General features: G+C 43.0%; 2 protein-coding genes across 2 annotated transcripts; one reads left to right on the forward strand and one right to left on the reverse strand.

Moving 5' to 3' along the window:
* The first annotated feature begins 89 nt into the window (after nt 1-89).
* LOC129195040 (transmembrane protein 60-like) lies at nt 90-2,306 on the forward strand. The gene is made up of 3 exons (XM_054800744.1): nt 90-247; nt 503-619; nt 1,509-2,306. Exons 2-3 carry the CDS (start codon nt 536-538, stop codon nt 1,824-1,826), a joined length of 402 nt encoding a protein of 133 aa, XP_054656719.1. The 5' UTR covers nt 90-247; nt 503-535; the 3' UTR covers nt 1,827-2,306.
* Nucleotides 1,221-21,659, reverse strand: LOC129195038 (lysine-specific demethylase RSBN1L-like). Its single transcript, XM_054800737.1, has 9 exons — nt 21,091-21,659; nt 15,068-15,187; nt 10,460-10,932; nt 10,241-10,399; nt 8,354-8,491; nt 7,928-8,070; nt 6,201-6,371; nt 6,009-6,117; nt 1,221-5,238 (listed from the first exon to the last, which is right to left on the reverse strand). Exons 1-9 carry the CDS (start codon nt 21,623-21,625, stop codon nt 3,847-3,849), a joined length of 3,240 nt encoding a protein of 1,079 aa, XP_054656712.1. The 5' UTR covers nt 21,626-21,659; the 3' UTR covers nt 1,221-3,846.
* Nucleotides 21,660-22,358: the final 699 nt, after the last annotated feature.

Genomic DNA, 22,358 nt, shown 5'->3' on the forward strand with positions numbered 1-22,358 from the left:
TAAAACTTTTTATGCGTTCTTAGCGTGTACCTTACGGCAAATGACGCAAAACGTGACAACCAATTGATAACAACAGTGGGCGTGGCAAAGACAGATAACGGACCCATTCTCGTTCTCTTCACTTTAGTGGTCGCCAGCATAAAACCTCTGGCATGCGTTTTAATGGCAAAAAGATACGCAAACAACAGTGATGTAAGTCATACAGAGAGGACGAACATGATGGTGAACGATGTAGGAGCACACTGACGTAAGTACGACGTTGTTCTATATGAAGCACCTAGTGGTTAGCCAGCAAAGCTAGTTATGCTAGCTGACGTTTTAACGGCAGTTTAAAATGTTACCCGGTGCTATTAAAGATATGTTGGTAGGTGTGGGTTCTGTTATTTGTGTAGCTTTTTATGCAATATATGTGACAATATAAGCGCTCACCTCAGCTAATAAGTGATGCACTTACAATGTCAATAATGCTGCGTTTTGTAATAATAAATTATGTTTTGTCCAGCCTGTTAGTCGTCTCCCCTGCTCAGTCAACAAGATGTCCCTGGCTCAAAGGGTGTTGTTGACCTGGGTCTTCACCCTGGTCTTCCTCATCATGCTAGTCCTCAAACTGGATGGGAAGGTAGAACAAAGAGAATGTGTTTTATCTTGAAATTGCTTTGTTTTTTTTTTTTATTTATTTGATTCCGGCAACAGAATCGTCGGTGTGTATCAGGGTGAAAATGTATTGCTTTCACCTAGTTCTGTTGGGGGAAAGAACCCCACAAAACCACCAGTTAACAAAAACACATTCTGCTGCAACCACAATTTGCAAAAATGTATGCGAAACTAAATATCAACGTTCGATTATCAATAAACGTGTAACTTTTACGTTTAATGTAGAAAATGGAAGAAAAAAAGCGCTGGCGGCAGTGTAGCCCAAGTGCGCTGGCGAGGATGCTTTATAAGGTGTCTGGTGACGTGTGCAAATATGCGAAAGTAAGTTTGAATTGAATGCTTATTTTTTGTTGTTGTTGGAAACAGAAATGAGTGTTTAGTGAATGTAAAATGTGTTATGACCTGGCTCATGGGCCACAACCAAAAGGGAACACAGCTGAGGTACAGTTAAATACTTTATTAACACAAAGTAAATCTAATGAAGCCAAATTAAAACAAATCCAAAGAACAAAATACTAACAGAATGTAGGTGAATGGTAGTACAATGTGTAGTGTAAGGTGTGCATGCATCGAAGTGTGTATGTATGTTGCGGAATGTAAATCTGAAGTCAACAAAAACTACCAAACCAAAGTTGGGAGAATGAACTGCAGCATGTCCCCCACCCTGGAGAAGGAGAGTGATTAGTTGGCAGCTGGGGCTTAAATCACCTCTGACGTCCTTGCCGCCACAGGTGCTCAAGATCGCCCAAATGTTGAACGAGGTACCACGGAAATTTGTTTCCACGCGTCACTGATTGTAGGCCCCCCCACCTTGTCGCTTTTGCAATCACACAATAACATGGGGTTTCATTTAGGTGCAGTGGAACTGGTTCCTCATCTTCCTCCCGGTGTGGGTCTTCGACGGCATCCTCCTCCTCATGCTCACCATCAAGATGGCCGGCCGGTGCAAGCCAGGCTTCGACCCCCGCAACGGCTCACCAGACATGCGTTTGCGCGCCTGGTACTTGGCGGCCATGCTGCTCAAGCTGGGCTTCTGCCTGACCCTGTGTGCCAAGCTGGAGAGACTGGCCGAGGTGAAGCTCACCTTTGTGTGCATTCCTCTGTGGACCATGCTGCTAGGGGCGCTGGTGGAGCTGGGCTTCAACATTTTTCCTGAGCGGAGAGAGGCCTAAAAGCTGCCATTTGAAAACCTCACCAGACTTGGCACTGAAACTTGCAAGACTAGGGTGAACAATACACTGGAATATTACATTGTTATATTGTATTTTGGTACCAACGTGTTTAGTACTGTATTGCTAGTCCATTAATGCCATACAAATTATTAAGTGCAATCAAGCATCCTTATTATTTTGTCCAAAGTCAAGTACTGTACTCTGTGGCTGAAGTTATTTACATTCTTGAGAGACTCAAGCCTAAAATGTGACATTCTGGATAGAAACATTGCATTTTTCACATTAATTGCATCATTTTGCACTGTGCTGATAAGTAATTCAGATGTTTTGCTATTATAAGTCATCTTATATAAAAATAAAAGATGATCCTCCTCTGAAATTGTCAGATTTTCTGCTAAATGTGCACATCCATGTTAGCTCTACTAGCGGTGTACCCACAGCTCTGACTTTAGTGTTTATGGCGCCTGTCCTTCAGGAACACACTAAGAGGAAGTGAAAGCATTCCAGGCCATACGACTCACTTTCAAGTAGAAGTAATCATTTACTCATCAGAAAAAGACAAATTTGTTATAATGGTTGGCAACCAGGGCTGCACGGTAGACGCGTGGTCAGATCAGGAAGATCTGGGTTCGAATCTCCGTTGGGCATCTCTCTGGAGTTTGCATGATCTCCCTGTGCGTGCGTGGGTTTTCTGCAGATACTCCAATTTCCTCCCACATTCCAAAAAAACATGCATATTTTAGGCTCTAAATTGTCCATAGGTATGAATGTGAATGTTTGTCTTTATGAGCCCTGCGACTGGTGTACCCCACCTCTTGCCTGAAGTCAGCAAGGATAGGCTCCAGCATACCTGCGACCCTAGTGAGGATAAGCGGCATAGAAAACGGATGGATGGTAGGCAACCAACTATTTAGTTTATCCAGTGAACCTTTTTATTAGTTAGGCTCTTACTTATTTAAAGTAGAAACGCTTTACAAAACCTCTTATGTACACTACAGTGCTGAAACCAAATAGAAAAACACAGATAAATAAATCCTGAAAAAGTCCCTGAAGACTTTCTACTGTATAAAACAACAAAAAAAAAGATCACATCAGAATTTGTTTTGTTTGAACCTCAAAAGGCGCATCAAGTGCTCCACCTCTCAAGTGAAGCTTTCTGAGGGGGGCAAAAAAAAAAAAAAGCATGAGAAGTGAGGCATTAGCTTACATATTTTGGGAGAGATTTTCCACTCTAGCGGTGAGACTAAAACAGTGGAAAACTCAACTTGGCTTCTGGGCAGTTCCCCAGAAAAGCTGATAATTTTTTTTAAGGCTTTGGTCTAATTGTCCAGTGGGAAGAGTCACAAACCAGGAACTTGATGAAAAGGACAAAGTCTCTCGTATGAACATTCCATGAGGACAGGCACTAGAAGGGGAATGTCGTGGGCTACATTAGCACGTGGGAGGAGAAAGAAACATTCCATGAGCGACACATTGTTTTGGAAGCAGAATGTCTGTCACTAAGTGCTTTTGGAAGTATCAAACATTCATAATAAGCAAATAAAGTAGTTGTGACGTGTACAAAAAGTCTTGGAAGAACTGACTGTTACATTTAGGAAGTAGTGATATGCTGCATGTGTGCAATACTGAATTACAATTTAGGATTCTTCCTGATTGTGTAATTTCCATTTTCTTTACAGTGATCAGTATTTAAGTTCAGCAGACATGATTGCAACATTGCTGTTAATATTCAGACGTAATGACTCATCAGTAGCTTGGAAACAATGCAAGGCTGATGCATAACCCAGGGCTGGCAATTACAGATAATTAATCGTCTTCATTGGCTAGAAGGAAGCACTGAATTGGGGAACTTCCTTCATGCCAAACAGCTGAACCCTTTCTGTGAGCTGTACATAAAATAAAAGCTCAAATCATCAGTACTATCTAAAACAAAACTTGAAAATTGTGTTAAATCATTTTCCTTTTTACATTGCTTTACACCAACCCAAATAAAACCTGTACATTTTTTTTTATCCCGAAACTATAAACTCTGCCCCTCCTCACACTTTGGAGGGGCTGGGGGCAGAGGGGGTGGCAGAGGGGGTGGCGGGGGAGGCGGAGACTGCGCCGTGGAGGGCGGCGGCGGTGGAGGCGGTGGGAAGGCGTGAGGCGGAGGGTGCGGGAGGGAGGGTGAGGGAGCGGCGGACTGGTACTGAGGCAGGAAAGAGGCGGGTGTGTGCTGGGGGAACGTCTGTGAGGGGAGGAAAGGGAAGTGCGAGGGGTAGAAGGGCTTGGCGTGCGGGTGGAACTGGTGGTGTGGGTGAGGGGGGAGCGGCGGGAGTGGAGTGTGGGGGTAGTAGGGCTGGGACTGGCTGCTGGGGTCCAAGTGCAGCTGGTTGATGTGATGCGCCTGACTGAGGAAGTGGGGCAGATTTTGGGGAGACCTGTGGGGGAGGTGGGAGTGAGGCAGGAGAGGAGAGAAGGAGGGGGGGAGGATGTGAGGGAGATGAGGTGGAGGGAGGGGAGGAGGAGGGTGGGTGTATTGCTGCACGTGCCTCGCCGTGTCCGGATGAAGCGGGTTGAAGGTCCTGGGGCTTGCGTCAGCACCGTGAGTCCATTTCTCCGCGAGCGTTTGAGTCCGTGTGTCGCCATGGGAGCTGACGGGGGCGTGAACCTCGAATGGCATCGAAGTCCACCTGTTGGAGACCACTTCGCGGGGCGAGTGTTTATCCTTCTGAGGGGAAGGGATGATTTGGGAAGACGCAGCATCTGAAGAAAGAGGATGAGAGTCCGGTGCAGGTTTGGGACTCGGTGATGAAGAGGAAGACGATGATGGATTGGGAGCAGCTAATGAAGATGATAAACTGGAAGGCGATGTGCTGGTACTCTCTCTCTCTCTGTGATGCGGGAAGTAGTGATGATGGTTGGTTGCTGATGCTTTTGCATCAGGAGGAGAATGAGGAGGGGCTGGGGTGGCCTTCAGAAGAGGCGAAGGGGATTTGTCCGGTTTAGGAAGTTCTGCTTTGACATTAATCTGATGTGGTTGTTCATCTTTCTGCTCCTTATTGCTTGCTCCGCTCGCTTCCGAGTCCTCTGAGCGAGACAAAAGGGGTGAATGATGCTGATGGTCGTTATCCACACTTGGCAACGTCCTGTTTCTGCTTTCACCCTCCACCTCCTCCAGCTTTATCCTCTCCTTGGCTTCTTCTTCATTCTTCTCTCCCTCCTTTTCCTCCCCTTCCACGTCTCCTTGGTGATACTGCCTCAAGCGAACGTGCCAGGCCAGGCTGCAGACGGCCGACACCGTCTTGAACTGGTGGACCACGTTGCGGGGGATGAAGTATACGTCGTCGTGACATAGGCGGATGCGGGCGTATCGGATGCCCTCGCGGCGCAGCTGGTTCAGCTTGGCATCGTCCACCCACTGCACACACTGCAAATACGAGGGCAGAAAGTCCATTTAATGCAGTACAGCTTATCCCCACCGGGTGGTAGCATCACCTTCGAGGGATAATTCGGTTTGATGAGCCTTTAAAGCAGGGGTCACCAATCTGTTTTGGATTTTGCCAATATTAGAAAAATTTATTATTACATCAGTGCCCTCCCCTCCCGAAGAATAACCAACAGGCACGCATTTTGACCACTGAACACAAAACCCAAAGCTCGCCTCACCCCGCAAGCAACAAGCGGGACAAGAGTGCAGAGGTTGAGAGAAAAAAAAAAGAGGGAGTGACAGAGTGCAGCAACAATAGCTACTGCATGTTAATATGGCTCCAAATCTGCCTTTGCTAAATCAAAATAAAACAAATAAAACTCTACAGACCTCCTAAACCACCATCACTGGCCCACAACACTCTGCCAACAAGCCAAATAGAGTTGTAGTTTGCCGACACCACAAGCCTGACCTCGACGAAGACCCACAAAAGTAGTGGTACCCAAAGTGCGGCCCAGGGGCCATTCGGTTCAGAGCTGAGATCAGGGATCTTGGGCTCAAAAAGGTTGGTGACCACTGCTTTAAAGAGGCCCTGACATGATTCATTAACTTATATATTGGTTGTAATTATGTTCTACATTGTTTTATTTTTGAAAGCAAATGGTAAATTTGCAAAAAATTCCATTTATAGCTCATGGCGCCAGCCATGACAAACTAGCTCGAACTAGCTTGCATTTCCGGTGTGTGTGTGTGTGTGTGTGTGTTCGAACCTGAGAGAGCGGAGGTTCATATAGATCCAACTGTAGCCGCTGAACTACATATGGGAACTCAGCAGCGTGGAAGCACACAACGTCTTTGGTTACGCGAGGAGGCTCTGAGCTAAAAATACAAAGGACGAAGAGAGACAATTAATGTTGTCACCTGCCTGAGAACCTAGCCTGATAGGAAGCGTCACACCTTACCCTTCTTTGAAACACACGGCTTTCAACACGCCAACCGCCGCTGTGGTCTGGCGCTCGAAACCTTGGCCGATATGGTCAGCATGAGCTCGCGTTCTGTCCTCGAACAACATCTCTCTGGGCTCACTGGTCCTGGGCAGGGACTGGAGGAGGTTTTTCACCTCATTGGTGGAGCTAACAGAGGACAAACTTGCTAGTTAGTGCAGTTAATGACATCAACAAATGAAAGTACACTGATTGATCCATTATGATACTTGTAAGGCATACTGTACAGCATTTCACAAAAAGTGGAAGCAACCAGCAAAGAGCACAATTATTTCAGGCCTCACTAGTTTGCTGCCTAAATGGGCTGTCACAAAAACCAAAACAGAAATTAAACTAAACTAACTTCGTTGCAGGAATTTTTTTGCAAAAAAAAAAAAGACATATGATTAAAAAGTTGTACTGCAATATTGTACTATGGTATCTACACACATACTAATAAGACAGCCTGGTGGAAAGTGAATGGAGTGTTGCTCCCCAGTATTAGCATGTCAATTATGTTTGCATCGTTACAGCTTCTTTATGCTCTGGTGCTTCGGGTCTTGACATGGTCATATTTCTTATTTTGTCGATGTTGGCTTGTATGTTCGAATGTCAAGAGGTGTAGCTTTGAGCCACGACTAAAATTAATATAAAAAAATTTATGTATGTATGTATTGATGTTGTTTTCATTAGTCGAGGTTTTAATGGTAATAGCACTGGAAGCAGGAACATGAAGTGAACGGGATTATTTTAATGCAGTAAAAAAAAAAAAAAAACAACCTATAAGACTGGACTGTAAACACACTTGGCTTGGTGAATGCAAGCTGAGGAGGAGTTAAAACTGTAAAGAAGCACTGCGGATCCCAACGAGAGCGTGAAAGGACATTTTGAAGAAGGCTTCCTTTGAGGGCAAGTGTGAAGAGACAGACCGGCAGAACAGCAGGCTAGGCTATACCCCCGTGTTGCTTCATTCATCAGGAGATAAGGGGAGAGCGGCGGGAGAGGAGGTAGAAAGCAGCAGCAGTGGAAGCAGAGGGAAACGTTAGTGAGCCAGATTAAAACACTCACAAAGAAGGCTCAGTGGACGTGAGCTGGCTGCAGGCTGACACTAATGAATGTAAGAGCAGGGAAGCTGTAAGGGAATGTGCTGAACGTTTGGACAGCATTCATTAGGTAAACCTGCAGAATCATATTTCTAATACAAGAGCAGTATTGTTAATTGTGGACTATCAAGTGATTAGTGGTTCAAGGTCAAAATGAGACTCCTGACTCATTTTTAACATCATGTTTAAACACCTTTGTTTCACTGTATCTCCATAAAAACTGTTCAAAGCCAGTGTTTGTGACAGCAGTGTAACACACCCTTCGATGCATGCATTTAGCCTAACAGCTACCACATGCGCAACAAAATTATGCACAGAAGCCATATGTGCTTGTCTGATGCTCAATGATCTCATCTAAGCAATTTGTGTGTGTGTGTGTGTGTGTGTGTGTGAGAGACGGTGACAAGGATAAACAAACACAGTATAATTGCATCATAGGGAACCGCTTGGCAACAACAAAGCTTTATGTTGCTACTTTGAGAGAGTGTGTGTGTGTGTGAGTGTGTGTGTGTGTGTATTTTATGTTTTTTTATGGATGCACAAAAAAGTCACAAGTTGGTTTATTATGTGGAAGAGTTAGTTTGTAGTAAAGGTTTCCCTCACCGTTTTCTTTTAAAAGGCGACTTTGGTATGTCTGCTACAGGTATCATCTGCTCTCCCGGTCTGACCCACATGATGGGACCATCGTCGCTCTCATCGGGACTCATCAGGCTTAGACTGGACAACGTTCCCCATGGAAGAGTCCGCTGCAGCCAGAAAGGAAAAGCAAGTTTATTTTCCACTGAGTATCGATGTATCAAAATACTTTTTTGGACTGCACAGCAAAAAAAGATCCAACAGTGATGAAGTGTGAGAGGATGTGCGCCTTTTGATATTCAGCATATCATGCCAGTTTTCCACACTGCATACAAGGAGGGGCTTTGCAGAGTCAACACAGACAGCACAACAAAGCACGCCAACCAGTAAACACTGCATTTTATGGGCTGATTAGCATTACTGCCATTCATCCGGCGCTCTCGAGCCACTCACCTTGAGGAAGGGCGACTCCTCTAGCATGCTGAGGAACTCTGGGAAGAAGTTCCCCACCTCCTCGTCCACGGCTCCCACCAGGCTGATCTGTCGCATGGCGCCGGCTCGGTATGTGCCGTGACTGTAGGTTCTCTTCACCTGAGAAACATACGTGATGATCACTATGAGAACTTGGTAATATTTGGTTGCCTTGTGTACCCATGACAGACACAAGAGCAAGTGACAACAGGCAGAAATGAATGCTCCAGTTACGGCTTGTTTACTTCTTTTATTGCACTTATGTCCTGGTGAGATGCTAACAGCTTTAAATAGTCGCTCCACACACACTCATCATATATACCTTGAAATAGTCACACTGTGCCAATGACTTAGATACTGAAGGAGCAGGTCTTTATACTTTCTCTTGCTGACTTCATGCAATGATGTCATTGAATAACCCACCTGACAGCTTCCTCACCTCTTGAACCTCTTGTGCACTTGCTGTTTTCCAATGGGTCTAAGTCTCCTCCAGTGCAGTACTGCGTCACAACAAAGCCGCCGGCTGCCGACTGCTTTTCCCCGACACACGTTTATTACATAATCTCGCCCTGCACTTTCTAACAGCAGAGCGCTCTGAAGGAAATGCATTAGCTGGCTAGCGCCTTTTATTGATCCTTTACAAAAAAAATGCACTTGGATTGAAATAAACAACGACGCAGAGTTAATGCTGATGCGATCCCCTGAACACATGTATGGACGAGGCCTGGAACCGAATCATAAACAAAATGTGCTGAGAAGCCACAATAATGGCACAAACCAAATGAAACACTATTCTCTTAAACAGGAAATGACCTCAGTGCAGAAGCTTGTCAGCTTTGGTGCCAAGCTTCTGTAAATGTTGCATAATCCTCTCATCCAACAGCCAAAATTCCCTTGTAGAAGAACCTCTTATAGCTGAAACTACATACACACATTTTCAGTGTCACTTCCTGAGGGTGTAATGACCAACGTTTTGCACATGGTTGCAGAGCAGAGACAAAAGAAGCAGTGCCGGTGAGGGTGTGCAGGACCACTCAAGAAGATCTATGTGAACGTGTACACCTGTGCCCTGTAAGCATTCATCAACGCTACTATCTGTGGGCACCACACTGTTTCCCAAGGTCACTGCTGGGAAAAATGGTGTGCTCTTAAAGGGACAGCTGCATAAAAGCCCGGTCGAGATGTTTAATTGGGGACTTATTAACCCTCTGGAATTAATGTACGTGAGAATCCTGCAGCGCAATGGTGATGGAGCAGCCAGTGTAAAAGCAAGCACATTAATATTTTATGATAGGATGGAAAAAAATAGCCAGGAGGCTGAGTAACAGAGCATAAACTTCTGTAGTAATAGACCCACATGCTGACAGTATCTCACTGCAAAGCCACTCAGGAGGTTTGAGGAAAGGCTTTTCATTAGTGGCAGCAGCAGACTACTACCACAATAATAAACACCCTTTTTATACTTTATACACCTGCTTGTATTGGATCTCATTAGATAGTGCGGGTCATTTGTCACTGTTCCGCTATTGTTGTAGATGTGCTCGTTACATTTGGACATTACAAGTGTAGCACTGAGTGTCAAATGGTGTCTAAATGTGGCACAGATGGAGGCAGACATCAGTTGATTGGCGTGGCTGTTCATCTGTCTCAATAAACACTACAAAGTTTCCTATGTAAACAAGGGTGGCTTTGATTTTATGTACAGCCGATAATAATCCCATCCTTAATTGATTATACGTGCAAAGAAATACTCGGCTTTGCACTTGAAAAACAATACCATCTGCTGTGTCTTTACCACCATATGAACAAAAGCTGCTTTATCTAATTGTTAGCGTCACACTTGCCCACGACTTTCCACAATTCCCTCACCTGAGAGTAGAAATTAGCCATGGTGGTGGTTTCTATGTCCTTCTTTCCCAGGATCTCCTTTTTGACCGGCGCTGATGGGAACTTGGTGGAGAAGTACTCCAGGAAATCAGGCAGGTAGGCGGCCTCCCCGTGGATGATACCCATGACATAATGAGCAGCCTAGGAACCAGGAAGTAAAATAAATAATGGACATGGAGTATTGGGATTCTGTGATCGTACCTGTGACGAGTCCTCACTGAATGCCAAAGTGACAAACTCCTGGGCAAACCTCTGCCGCTGGCCCGGGGAAAGCGAGGAGAGTTGCGAGGTGTATGCATGGGCCACCAGAGCCCCTCCGTTAGGCTGACACTCGATGTGGATGTAAGGTGCAAACTCCAGGCCGGCCATGCCTGGATGGATGCAGCGTGCCGGGTGCTTGTTTGGAGAAGCATGCCAGATCTTGTGCAGGTGTGTGCTTTTGTCATTCGGGTAAACTGGCAGCGGCGATTTGAACTGAGATACGGCGTCAGAGGAATTCGCAAGTGGAGGAGGAGGAGACGGGAGAAGGAGCAGGCCGGCACAAATGGTTTGACACGAGCGGTGGTACATCTTCACTCGCTTGTGCTTCTCGCCCTCTTTGTGTTTCTTCTTCTTTTTCTTCTTGGCTTTTTTGATTTGCAGTTCCGAGTTGATCTTGGCATTGACTTCGCCATCTGGGAAATAAAGGTCAAAATTAAAACCTGCACATTAGACATGTATTTTACTAACATCGCAGCTTCAGTTTGTCTGGGATTTACTTTATTTTTAGCCATCCATCCATTTTCTATGCCGCTTATCCTCATTAGGGTCACGGGGGTATGCTGGAGCCTATCCCAGCTGACTTTGGGCGAGAGGCAGAATACACCCTGGACTGGTCGCCAGCCAATCGCAGGCCACATATAGACAAACAACCATTCACACTCACATTCACACCTATGGACAATTTAGAATCGCCAACTAACCTAACATGCATGTTTTTGGAATGTGGGGAAAAAAACAGAGCACCCGGAGAAAACCCACGCACGCAGTAGGAGAAACGAGCAAACACCACACAGATGTATGTACCCTTCCACTCGCCCAAAGTCAGCTGGGATAGGCTCCAGCATACCCCGCGACCCTAGTGAGGACAAGCGGCATAGAGAATTACTATACTTTTATAATGCAGTTAAATTGATACTTCGGTACTGTAGGCCAAAATGAAGTGCAGTTCTGAAGAGCAAGGATTAAATGAGTAAATATTTGACTTTCTTCACAACATTTACTAAATTTGCCTATTACTGTTCACAGAAGCATAAAAATATACATGTACCATTATTTAAAGCAGAAAGGTTAGTGAAACACAAACTTTGAGTCACCTTTAAAAACGTTTGGGCCCCACCTGTATATACATAAATTAAATGTTTTTTGTATTTTACTTTAGTGCCGTAAAAAAAGACAATATTACGCTGTGAAAAAAAAATGAAAAGTATGGATTGTAATCACACACAAGGAAGCAATTAAAAAGGAAACACAGAGGTTGTTCCATTTATTTTAAGTCTTGAGCCTTGTGTTGCCAAAATTCAAACACTTGTTAAAATGTTTAGGAATCTCAAGCACCTGTGGAATCTTGTAATATGAATATTAAATTCTGAGAGGTCACTGGCAGGTGGGCATACACACATATCACATGCCTGCCAACCTTGAAATAATGTCAATATGAATATGCAATGTCAAAATAAATGGGCTAATAAAATAAATTACAATGAGCATTGTAAGTCCTGTTTTAGGGATGAGTGGGTATGTTTCCACCATCAAACAAATGGAATCCCCAGAGAGAAGCAGATATGAATCAGCCAGCAAACAGAGATGATGATCTCCTACACGCTAGCCCATCGCCTCAATGCTGCAGACATACATTCTGTACGTATTTATTGACAAAGCCCAGTATGGTGTGTTCATCTGTATGAGGACACTACTACTGTACCCTGCAACTGTTCAAACAAGGAGGACAGCTAGTACTATAAATATATATAACACTTGAGAGGTGCCGCCACATCAGCACAATTTGAAGCATCTGATAACATCTCGTCTCGTTTGCAGCCCACGCACGTTTTTGGCAGGCGCATAACGCGGGAATGAGGGGCAGACTGAGCACAGACAGTAATACAATGTGTGTGTGTGTTTAGGAACAAGAACAATAAAGAGAGCAACAGAGCGGGTATTTGCACACCAGCTACTAATCCAAAAGCTCTTTAGCCCACACATCAGCCCCCCCCCCCCCACCCCACCCCACCCCACCCTCCCATTCCCCTTTCTGCAAATACACACGTTTTTTCATCCCTAAAGTGTCATCCAGCCGCATAACATAATGTGTGTCGTGTATGTGACCTACACTGATAATGGTGCGAATGAAGAGATGTAAAAAACTAAAAATAAAATTACCGTCTAGGAGAGATATGCTATGCCATTTTCAGATTTAAAGCCAAACCGCTCAAAAGAAGTGAAAGTAGCACCCGTGGAGAACATATTTGGACAAGAGGATGAAACTGTTAATGTTATGGCAGCTCTCACCCTAAACATAATAGTAAACATAATGTTAAATTCATATCAGCATCTTTTGTATTATATTAACATTGTGCATTGTGTACCGAAATACATTGTGCCCACTGGATTGCACTGGTCTCAAGATAAGTTCTCATACAATTACAAACACCTTAATAGCCTCAGCAACCGTTTGCCACTTATTGATTTCCTGTGGCTGCTTCCTGTGGCCTCTCCACTATTAACGGTTAACTTGTAAACGTAACTAATAAAAATTGTCTTGTTTCCTCTCTGCCCTCCGGCCTACTGACGCTCACATTTTTAGAAAAACAAACAAATCTTACACTCAGATCCCTGGGTGTCATATCGCTGCATGCCCTCGCACGCACACGCGCGCACACACACGCACACACACACACACACACACACACACAATTAATATAAATAAAACGCAGCAGATTTAATGCATTCTAATATATTTTTGCCTCATCCTTCCCTCCGTAACGGCACACTCGAAGGGACTGAAGCACAAAGAACGCAAGGGCGTTTGTGTGTTGCATGCAAAGCCTGAGGACCAGTCCCAATGATCTATGGCTCATTTAATGTACAGCCACTGGCTATACTGTATGTGTACATGGAAGACCTTGAAATGTCCCTGTGTGGTCATGCACCCCAGCTACAGCACAATTAAAAGACAATGTTCTAATGTACTAGAAAGTATGCATTAGTGCTCACACTTTTTCAGCCTCCGAGCTACGGCTTTTAAAATGACCAAGTCCCATAGATCCACATCTTACTACATAGAAAGAAAGAAAATATATATTTACTATATTTCAAAATATGAGTATTTATGCACGTTGTACATGTATATCACACTTCTTATGCATGCAAGGGTATGGTCAGAGGAGTGAAATACGTGTGAATCACTTCATAATTTCTTGTGTCCAAACTCGTAGGTTGATCGATCATTAAAATTCAAATGAAGGTAAAAAGTGTATAAAGTGTGCTATGGTGAGGGGTTTTGCAGCCTTAAAACATTTATAATAATATTTTAAAAATCTAAAGTTGGCTACTTCAGATTATTGCGGGTTATTTTGGGTACGTATGCCCCGCGATAAACGAGGGAACACTGTATATGAAATCAAACTGGAAAAAATAAATAATAAATAAATAATCAAACTGGTAAACTTTGAAGCTACTATACTAAATACTAATGATTAGTATTTCACATTCACCGTTTCAAAGTTAACAGGTAATTAAAGTAGTTGATATCCTTCAATAATTCACAATTCAATTCAATATGTCAATACAGATAATTACACATAATTTATCAATAGTTGTGTAGCGTTCATTACACACAGGTCATGTATTACAACCAGTTAGCATACGCTATGAAACATTAAAAACATACAACAAATGAAAATGGGTATGCAAAAGACAATACAGATGAAGTCAAGTCAACATATTAAAAAGGTTTCAGCAATGGGTACATTTTCCAATGAATCATGAAATAATAGTGTAACAAACAAACGGAAGTGTAGAAGTGTAGTGGCGTTCAGGACGCGAACAATTCATTTTAGCCGTTACAAGATAACGGATAACTTTTGTTATACATATAGGCATCTTACCGCTGAGTTAGTTTATTCGCAATCAGAATAATAAAGATAAAAGTTGTATCTCTGTGCGTAGGTTGAGACGTCTGTTCACCAGTTACTCTTTACCGCGGGGCAGCAACTGCAAATCAGGATGGGAGCTTACTGTCAGCTGACTGATGTCATATGACATCTACAAAGTGAGGTTTATGCAATCGACCCACACTATCTTTGCAATCTCCCGGTAGCTTGCAATCGACGTAATGGGCACCTACATCAACGCATATCATAGTAGTGCATCATGGTTATATGGCTTAAATTGGCTTCCTATATGTATTTCTAATATTTTGTGAAAGACCATGTTCTTTTTGTTTGCTATGTATTTTTGTCAACTCTGACAGTGGAAATTGCCAAAGTATTCCCGCTTACTAGAATAGAATAGCTTTGTTGTCATTATACGAGGTACAACAAGATTAAAAATGGCTTCTCCTGTTTCTGTACAAACAGTAATAAAAAGTGCAAAGCTCAATAAAAAACATGCTCAATAAAAGCGCAAAAAACACTATAAACAACGTATTGCACACAACTACAGTTTCTCTACATTCATTGCATGGGAGAGGAATAGTGAGGCATTTAGTGTACTAACAAACAAACATAATAATGTGTCAAACTTGAAAACAATACAAATTTGACCTACCTTTAATGGGTGTTTTGACTTGACCATTCTCCCTCTTGATGTCATTCATCACTTTGTGCTTCTTCTTCTCCTCACGCTCCTCTCGATCTCGCTCTTTCGTCTTGCCGGGCAGCAGGAGACCTTCCGTATTTACAAACACATGAAAGATGTTGATGAAGATCATAGCACTTGCTTAGTGTCCAATCGGGTGTACATGACATCATCAACAGCATCTCTCATGGCCACCAGGGGGCATATTTCCATGTTTTCATTACACTAGCATTTTTTTCCCCATGTTTCTTTCTTTGCCCCTTTTTGGGGTTTTTTTCCCGGACTCTTTGTTGTGAAAGTGTGCACTTGCACCCTCAAAGAAGAAAACGCCTTCACAGGGAGGGAAAGAAGAATGCTTAAAAAGGACCAAAAGCAGGAGAATAGGTGCAATGACGCCCTCTTTTCAATGACCACATGAAGCCATTTCCATGAAAATACCTGCAGTGTAACATTTTTCTTCACTGGTTCACATGCGGGAAGGTAAAATGACACTTTAAGCCTCTCGAGCGGGGACAAAAATGCCTGAAAAACATCCATTTGGCCGAGGCTGTAAAGTGCCTACAAAGGAGGGCTTACTGGGCTCAGTGGCCAGATTAACGTGACAGACATGCCAGGATGTACTTAAGACGTTTGAGTGGGGGTAGCCTGGCTCATATGCACTACTTGAGCATCACAAGGTCATATTGACGAGTAGATGCTATCAAAAATAAGTTGAGAGAAAGAAGTGATTACATAGCATAGAGTGAGTTAACAACTGATAATGTGTCTAGAATGGCGTCTATGGGCTCACCCTGCCTGTATGCGCTCCCTCCAGTGTCATCACATGTACACTGAAGGAACACGCTATGCTGAACTAGTCAAGTAATTAAGCAAACAATAATTAGACTTGTGAAAGTGAAACAGCTTGTTTGTTTACTAGCCAACATCATGCGTCCTGTTCAAGCAGCTTCCACTCGCTCCAACAAACGCTAACTTGACATTTTGGGGTTCAATACGCTGCCTTAAGAGGGTGTGCTTATTATGTAATCCATTGACATGCTCTCCCACCACCTAATTGCTATTTTTACATGACTAGTTTTACTAGTTTCAATACAGAAACAAACATGACAAGCATGCATTAGAAAATGCCAATATGTGAACATGTTGAATTGTGCAAGTTTACAAATGTGATGTTGGTTAATGTAGCATTGTCAAGCTCAAATTGAACTAAACTAGTACATGTTGAACTAATGTGCCCCTTTGGCTGAGCTTTTGAAAATGGCCTCTAAGTTATCATCTAAGACTGGATCTTGTCAGATTGAGGACATCTAGGACTACCGTATACAATGTTCAAGGCCATGCGCTTACAATTTAAAGAAATCATGCTTTTGTACTATTATGATCATTATTATTAGATTCCAAACTGTCTTGTTCTGCTTTAAAAGAATAGTCTAATAGTCTTTCTGTCGTCCTTCTTGGGAGGTTGGGGGATTTTTAAAAATAGAAACCAACATGATTACTGAAAATAATCCATTAAGTCAAAAACATGTCACACTAGCTCACTTGACAGGACATTCACAAACATAATAAAGACAAGTGGAAAGAAAAGTAAATTAATTAATGTGATCCCTTCTCCTGCAAGCTGATCAATGACAGCCAGCGGATCTCACTGATTGTCTCACTGATCGTCACCAACTCATTGGGGAATGGGGAGCGTGAGTCCATGTGTCACAGTTCTTTGACCTTGCATTTATCTACTTCAAAACCGTCGGTGAGTGGTTGGTAGCTTGCAAGCCAACTGTTGTTACCTCTGATATAATAATAATAATATAAATCATCAGTCATTAACTTGTCATAGGCTCACAGATGTCCAAAATTGCTACTGAATGCAACCCCACAAGCACGGCGAGTGTGTCTAAAAGTGAAATGGCAAGGCAGCCGGCATGGAAGTGGTTCAATTTACCCTGACAAACCCAGCAAGTGTGTCTAAAAGTGGGCAAAATAGCAAAACATTCAGCACGGAAGTGCGCATCGGGGTGTTGTAATGCTTGCAAAACTAGAATAAGCCTAAAAGGTGATATGGTTGCCATGATGCATAGTCTCAGAGTCAGGAGAAGCAGGTTTGAATCTCCATTGTGTGGAGTTTGCATGCTCTCCCCACGCTTCCTTGTGTGTTCTCAGAGTACTGCGGCTTCTTCCCACATCCCAAAAACATGCATTTTAGGTTACCTGCAGACTCTAAATCAGGGGTCAGCAACGTGGTGCCCACGGGCACCAGGTAGCCTCCCACGACCACATGAGGTGCCCGCAAGCCTGCTTTTCATTCAGGTTTTCAGTTAATAATGAAAGAACAGTAGAAAGAAATGCATTCTGAAATACAAAATGTGAGTTGTGGACACCAGTTTTTATTAATGTTCTGGTAAAACAAGCATATTCGCTTTGTTTGGGTTTAAAATAAGCTCTGAAAATAAATGTTACAAAAATGAGTAGCTCTTGGCCATTTTCATTTTGTAAAAGTAGCTCTCACAAGGAAAAACGTTGGTGACCTCTGCTCTAAATTATATCTCATATGTGTGAATGTGAGTGTGAATGGTTGTTTGCCTCTGTGCTGACTTTGGGCAGGGGGTGGGGTACACAGTGGACTGGTCGCCAGTCCACTGTATACCCCACCTTCCCAAAGTCAGCTGGGCTAGGCTCCAGCTCATCTGTGACCCTAATGAGGACAGTATAAAAAACGGATGGATGTAAAGTGTGTCCTAGTTAACTCACACAAATTGAGCCAAGGGTAGTGGAAGGTGCCTGGCAGGAGTAGGCGGCCTGATCTAAATAACAATAGCATTAATACCCAACGTAGTATCAGCATTGGATCTATATTAGCGTAATAAAAAATCTATCCAGCGCAACGGAACCTTAGTTAGCGCCCACCTTGCTTAGTGTGTTTTTCGGTTAATGTAAAAAAAATTACAGTTTATGTAGATTTTCCAGTTAGTGTACAATATGGTGTGCTATTAATACACCGCATGCGTCCAACTGTGTTATTAATGTACACAACTCGACCTTACCTTTTAAGAAGCTAGTCTGCTACGTTACAAAATAGCAACCACAACCGGAAGTCAACTTTGTAGCCAGTCTATGATGTCATCAGCGGTTGACGCTCAAAAATCCATCCATATTTTCTGTACCGCTTGTCCTCACTAGTGTCGCGGGTATGCAAGAGCCTATACCAGCTGTCTTCGGGCAAGAGGCGGGGTACACCCTAGACTGGGACTGGCAAAAATGTCAACACCAAACACGGTTTGTATAGTATTACATGCTTAAAACGCCTCTAAATGCACATAAATGACAAATGAAACAGATAAATGAACATTTAAAGTGCTCATGACACCAAAACACATGTTAATCCTGAACTTCCCCTTCAATACAAGGCATTCGGCAAAACTTTGGGGGACAAATGTGTCAATCGTGCACTGCAGATGGAAATAAAAAGTCAAAAACCCACAAGACGTTTGGCCTTAAGAAAGCGTGCCAAGGTGGTAGTAAGTCAATCTACATTTCTTCCGCTACTATGCTCCATAGTAGTCAGCCTAGTGCTGGCGACTAATGCAGTGCCCAATTCCTCACTGGCTTGTTATGACGCATTAGCTAAGCGGCTAATGTGCTATCTGTTGTAACGTGCAACAATGAATCCAAAGGGTTGTCTTTGATTGCAGCGTCACTACAACTCTTCGAATAATAACAAGGGTTTTCATGCCAATATCTGCCAGTGGCTCTGACTGCCAATACAACATATACTCCTCACAACACAATATTAGTGAATTTTATTACTGTTGTGAGTATGTCACTTTCTTCGTGTGCGTTCATGGCTGTGTTTGCACCTTTTCCGGTGTTCTCGACGTGAATTGCTCGCAAAACATGGATTGCAGTCCCTCGTCTTTGTAGCCTATCTTACAGTCCATCTGTCAGTTTCAGTAAGTAAATCCACATTTTTTAAACTAGATCTATTCTACGAATCTCAGAACAATAGTATGGGGTTTTATTTCAGGGCTAAATAAGCAACAATCGCTGCTCACTGGTCTTTTATTTTGCAGCTGTTTTGTGTCACTTACTGACAGTCAAAAAAAACACACTTGTGTCAGTCTTTTTGTGTTTGTTATATCAAAGTTATCACAGCAGAAAATCAGTGAATGTTATTGTTGTGTTATTGTTGTGAATATGTCACTTTCTTGGCTTTGCTGTGAGTTCATGGCTGCATGTGTTTGTGTCTGCTTCCTGGAACGTATTCCGGCAGTGATGTCACAGCCAAGGTGGTGTTGGTTCAGAAAACTCACTGGGGGGCCGTGTTAAAATCACCAGCTTCATTTCACGCCCATTTCATTAATATTTGCTTATTTATCTATGACAGCAGTATGACAAAAAATTTTCATTAAGGGGAGTACATTCATTGTGTTATTTTTCAAACTTTTTTGGTGTCATGAGCACTTTAAAGTTACTTTTACCTTTACTGAAGACATGATTCTTCATGTGAGTGTTCCCAAAGACATGATGCAGCAGCGAGACGCAACACGGACACAATCTTCCTGTTTTGTCATGAGTTATTTCTTGAATTCAATTCAATAGTGTTTTTGACGTTCTTTATCAGAATGCTGGCACTTGAAACTTTCTGTGGCTCCATTTTGGGTTACTGAGGCGAGAAACACTACTGAAGAATCACATCTCCAATTACGGTAACCTTAAATGTTCATTTATCCCTTTCATTAATCAATGATATGTATTCATATGCATTTGGAAATGTTTACTGCATGTACAACTATTATTGTGAAACTGTAAAAACGTGTTTTGTGTTAAAATTTTTGGCTTACTTATTATGGGAGAAATTTGTTCAGGTAGTGTCCGTTTCGGTTACAGTCAGACCTTCTGGCTGTATTTTTCAGTTCCCTTATGTTGACTTTCACAAATATCTGTTCTTGTTGTGTTGTTCATATTGTTTCACTGTTGATATTCTTATATTTATATATTGTTATAGGGAATCTGGGATTAAGTCTTTGGCCACGGGAGGGCTTCAGGGGCAAGAAGTCAAAGGATTTGACTTTTGTTTGTTGCTTTTGTTTAGTTATTTAGCACTATTGACTTTATTTTGGTCAAACTGTATGTAATAAAAGGGAATATGGGAATCAATTTATTACTTTGTTGTTACATTGTCTTATATTGTTGTATTTATATATTGTTGAATTGTTCACAAAGACGTTTTTTGTTAAATCTAAAATCTTGTCTCATGTTTTATTGTGACTATAATCATGATCAATAAATTAAATGCAAAATAATTCAAAGATCTTGAAAATGTTCGAGTAGCTATTAGTATCGGCAATACTGCCCCTGTCTTTAGCGTGAATAGTTTGTCTTCTTGAATATGAATTTACCGTATGTTCAGTTTACAGCAAAACAAGTCTTCCTGTAATGATTAAACTGAATATATGCCCATGTATTTACTTGAATGAGATTGATACCAAAATGTGCAGTATCGCTCACCCCAAGTGATCGGCTTCCCTCCCAGGCTGAGCTCAGTGAGGGGGGCGTGGTGCTCCACCAAAACAACACTTGGCCCATAATGGCGGGCGCCTGTCATGTTGTTATGACAGCGGCGTGCACTTTTAATACACAGCCTCCACGGAGGATACATTTATAATTCGACGCGATAGAACAACTAGCACTAGACCTCAAGTGAATTAGCTCAGTTTTGGAGTACAATTAGTTATTAATCACCTGCACGTTCCAAGCATTGGGAGTGGGGTTGGCAGCCATTACCCCCGTGGACACATCGCCTTCGTCCGGGCTTTGTGGCGTAAACTCCCCGTCGCTTTACGAGCGCCCTTTAAAACGGTAGCCTGTCCAAAACGGGACTATCCAGACAAAGTAGAAGCTACACCGGTGTTCACACGTTTCATATAAAAGAACGCAACTAAACTTCATCTAATGGTTTTGATAATGAGGGATTACTGTAAAAGACACTGGCCTACCTTTTGGTGGTAACGTAGCATCTCCATTTTGTCTTTTCACTGCAGAAATGTGGTTAAATCTGCTAAGATCGCTGCTAGCGTTGCTCCCCGGGGTGAAGAACAGTTTCTTTTTCACTTCTCCGCTCCCCTTTACCCTCTCTTTATCCTTGCTCGGCTTCTTGGTCTTAGAAGATGGTGTCTTGGGGAGGAAGAAGTCACTCTGCTTTAACATTTTGTGGGTATTCGGGGGTGCTTGGCTTCCCGCAACGGCCGAATTGAGGCTCCATAAGCCCGCGGGACTCGCCTGCTTCGTCGGCTGCTGCTGGAGTTTCTCTCCGCCGCTGCAGTTGCCTCCCAGTAGCCCTCCATCCCGGATGACTTTCTTTGGTTTCACGCTCCTCTCCTCGACTCGGAGCTTCTTGGGCGGCGGTGCGGTGAAGTCCCGGCAGGACTGAGAGCGGTTGTCCGGGGCTCTCTTCGCCTCGGTCGGCTTCGGGAGCGGGCTTTTGACGAGGGCTGCTCCGCCGAGGAGAACGGAGCTCAGAGAGTCAGCCATCTTGAGGCTTCTCTCTCTATTTACTCTCTTCGCCCAACTGCCGCGCGACGTGCAAGGCGGGCATGGGCGGGGCCTGCTCTTGCTTTGATTGACAGTTCAGAAGAGGCGGCGGGGTTAAAATGTATTATAATTATAGTCATCATCATATACCTGTATATCCAAATAAATGCAATCAACCAAACATTTACATGGTCAAAAATGCACACCATATAGAAGCCTAAGGAAGCCCTTGGCCTAAAATTTGGGTGACTAAAGTGCTGCCTGGAGGCCATTTGCAGCTCCCTTTTCATGGCCGTGGCACATTGTAGAACCACACAAAAAAACAAAACAAAAAACGTCATATTGGAGTGTGTACAAAAAACCCAGCAAAATTTTGAAAATAGAGCAAAAGAGCACAATGTAAAGAAAATAAGGTGAAATGTTGATACAAATAAATAAATAACTTTTTTTAGTCCATCCATCCTTCCATTTTCTATGCCGCTTTTCCTTTTTTTAGTCTTGAAACAAAATACAAAAATATGAAAAATATCAAAGTGGCCCCCTGCATCTTTTGATTCATCAGTATTCAGCCCTTAGTGGAAAAAGTAGTCTACTGGATCATACTGAAGAGAGCATTATGAGAAGTGTATGAGGTAATGATGATAGCGCCTCTTTGATCCAATCTTCCCAAAATAATTCTTATAGCATTCCCACACAGAAAAACATCATTGCGGCGATGGTCCAGCCTTGTGTA

Source organism: Dunckerocampus dactyliophorus, chromosome 15 (assembly GCF_027744805.1).
Source record: "Dunckerocampus dactyliophorus isolate RoL2022-P2 chromosome 15, RoL_Ddac_1.1, whole genome shotgun sequence".
Taxonomy (NCBI): Eukaryota; Metazoa; Chordata; class Actinopteri; order Syngnathiformes; family Syngnathidae; genus Dunckerocampus; species Dunckerocampus dactyliophorus.